Raw genomic sequence first — 3,246 nt, forward strand, 5'->3', positions numbered from 1 at the left:
TGAAATTAAGAGAATTAAAATAAATAGGAAATTCGAACAAAAATTAATTTAAGGTACGCTCTCGATTCTCCCTAAATTAATGTGTGTATATATATAATGACTTCATTTGGATTAATTTGTTGTTTTATTAGCTTGAGTTGCATGTTATAAGATCGGTTAGTTTATTGATTGTGGCTTGAGATTTGTTATAATTGAAATTAAGGCTAATTTATAGATTTGATATGTTGGAATTAAGGCTAATTAAAATTAAGGCTAATTTATAGATTTGATATGTTGGAATTAAGGCTAATTGAAATTAAGACTAATTTATAGATTTGATATGTTGGAATTTAAGATTTTGTGCATGTTAGATTTTGTAGGTAGTAATTTAATTTAGTTAGAAACAAAAGCTTTGAATTCGAATTACAAATATTATGTTGGAATGAGATTTTGTATATATACAAAAGCTTTGAATTCGAATTATAAATATATTTGAAAATTGTTGGCGCAGATGGATCCTGCAGCTTATCATCCCGGGCCGGTTAACGGCACTTTGTTGACATTGCAGGACACGCATAGGTCCACTTTTGTGTGGAACAGTAGTACGGTAATGACTTGATGGACTGTTGTTTATTAAAGTTAATGTTTGCTTCACTATAAACTGCTGACAAGTTCCTGTATTTTTAATTGCAGGACATTCCTGATCTTAGAGTCAGGACGAACTTCGGTGAGTACTGGAATGTAGTTGATCAAACCAGGCCGCCTCAGGCAATAATAGATGCTATTAATGATGCGGGCTTTGAGTGGGTGTTCAGGTTGGGTCAGGTCAAGCATGACAGGGGCTTGATTACTGCTTTTATCGAGAGGTGGCGTCCAGAGACGCACACTTTTCATCTACCTTTCGGGGAGGCCACCATTACACTGGAGGATGTCCATCACATTCTCGGGTTACGAACCACTGGCCGACCATTTATTCTACATGGCTTCACCACCACAGCTCGCGAGAGATTGGCCATGATACGCGATGTTCTTGGACTGACTCCCGAGGCGGCTGATGTGAGGAAGAACTGCTTGAGGGTCGGTTGGTTGATTGATAACTTTGGCGACTGTGCCCGGTTGGACGAGGCAGCGGAGGATTTTGATGAGCAGACTATCTTTCACATCAGGGCACACCTACTGTGTGTTATTGGATCGTTGTTTCCTGATAGCAGCGGGAACTATGTGAATCTCAACCTCCTTTGGATGCTACGTGACTTGCAGAGCGTGGATGGTTATAGCTGGGGGAGTGCTGTTCTTGCATACCTTTATAGGAAGATGTGCGATTCCACCCATAAAGTCACAAAAAACTTCGTTGGATACGCCACGTTAGTACAGGTACGCATTTACTATAATTTTATTTTTCAAGTTTTTCTTCATATATATTTTGATGTGCACATATATGTATGTACCTTCACACTAGGTGTGGATATACGAGCGGTTCCCTACATTAGCTCCCCGACACACGGCCACACCCCTGATTATCTACCCACTTGCGCTAAGGTTTGTAATATGCTACTCTTCTCGTAATCGCAATAAGTTTGTATATCCTCCAGTTTGTGCACATGTACTAGTTCACACGTATAATATAAACATTTTGTTGTAGGTGGACAGAGCCGTTTACCCGTACTGAGGTGCCGCACGGTCAGCGTCGTATCACCCGGTACGAGCTGGATAACATGATTGAGGCAAATTTTCGGTGGAGGCCGTATGCACATTTTGATGACGAGCATCAGCCTGAGTATGATTTGTACCTGCGTTGGACTGCTCCTACGCCTTTAATGTACATGGCCTATGTGGAGTGGTGTTATACTGATAGGGTGACGAGGCAGTTCGGGTTCGTGCAGGACATACCCACATCCTCTCCACGTGCGAATCATAGTAACCTGCACACCATTGTCAACGAGGCCATTAACTGGGAGGGCGCCAGGGAGTCTCACACTCGTATATGGGATAGGTCCCTTGAGCGAGCTCTTACATCTCCCCCACTCATGTTTGGCGAGGGTTGCACTGCGGCATACATGCCTTGGTTTCTTGCAGTGACACGTAGATACATTGTAAACCCCGTCTATTGGAGGACTGCAGAGGCTTTCCAGGGCACACAGGGCGCCACACAGGCACTGGTAAACTCCCTTGTAACTGTTCTTCTAACTTCCTTCCATTACTATGCTAGCTTATTTTCTATATGTTCTGTTATAACTATTCTTCATCTGATTATGTCTTCACATGGCTGTTAACAGGAGGATCAGCTTGTAGATATGGAGAGTGCCATTGACCCTGCTACCCTGGATCTTGCTCGGGCACAGAGGATTGTACAGGGGTTGTTAGGACGTTTTAGGGGTTCAAGAAACCCTAGCAGACACAGAGGACGGCCACCAGTTACACCAGTTGAGCCGGAGCCAGGCACGTACTACACTCACGTGGCCAGTGGTAGCTCAGACACGGGAGGTTGGTCACACCTGGTTGGCACTTCTTCTTCGCCGGTTGGGGATGTAGCGGGTACTTCTAGGGCGGATGGATGGGACTCCTGGCCCGCGTCGACGGTCAGGCCATCTACATATGCAGGGGATGACTACGAGGGTGGTCCACGTGGCTTTACGGTCAGATTAGAGGATGACCAGGACATGTCTGCTAAGCGTCAGTCGCAGGAGTCATACCAGTTCCAGGATGCAGATGCTTATCGTCCTGACATGTCTTTCCTGAGGGATCAGTACACCACACCTCCGCCACAGGTCCCGGTGCCGTCATTTGCTAGCCAGTCCTACATCTTCGGGGCACCCGCGTTTCCATTCGCACCGCCACCAGAGAGGTCCACTCCTACTCCTATACAGATGTCCACTTTTGCTTCGTACACTGGTGAGAGTAGTCCATGGGCGCCCCCCAGCACAGCAGTACCAGGGCACTCCGAGGCCGAGGAGCAACCTGAGGATGAGCATCGACAGCAGCCACCTAGAGCTGCGAAGGGAAAGGGTCGAAGATGTCACACCGGAAGCCACATCTTCGGCCATAAGAAGAAGTAGGATTTCCCTCGTATGTAGTTTTTTTATGGTTATGTACCTGACCATGTACTCGTACGTTTTTATTTCTTGATCTGATTATGTACTCTTAGTCTAGTAGATCGGTTGTTACGTTATTATGCAGTTCTTGTGCTTTTCTTCATTCTTATGTCATAATGTTTTATAATGATTCAAGCATTGAAATTCATAAGGACAATAAAGGAAACCTAACATA

The 3,246-nt window shown here is 44.9% G+C and overlaps 1 protein-coding gene across 1 annotated transcript; it reads left to right on the top strand.

Annotated features, from left to right (window-relative positions):
- Positions 1–597: 597 nt before the first annotated feature.
- LOC108203768 (serine/threonine-protein phosphatase 7 long form homolog) lies at positions 598–3,035 on the top strand. The gene is made up of 5 exons (XM_064086520.1): positions 598–604; positions 725–1,353; positions 1,439–1,518; positions 1,622–2,138; positions 2,256–3,035. The coding sequence occupies exons 1-5, from the start codon at positions 598–600 to the stop codon at positions 3,033–3,035; spliced, it is 2,013 nt and encodes a 670-aa protein (XP_063942590.1).
- Positions 3,036–3,246: the final 211 nt, after the last annotated feature.

Source organism: Daucus carota, chromosome 1 (genome assembly GCF_001625215.2).
Source record: "Daucus carota subsp. sativus chromosome 1, DH1 v3.0, whole genome shotgun sequence".
Taxonomy (NCBI): domain Eukaryota; kingdom Viridiplantae; phylum Streptophyta; class Magnoliopsida; order Apiales; family Apiaceae; genus Daucus; species Daucus carota.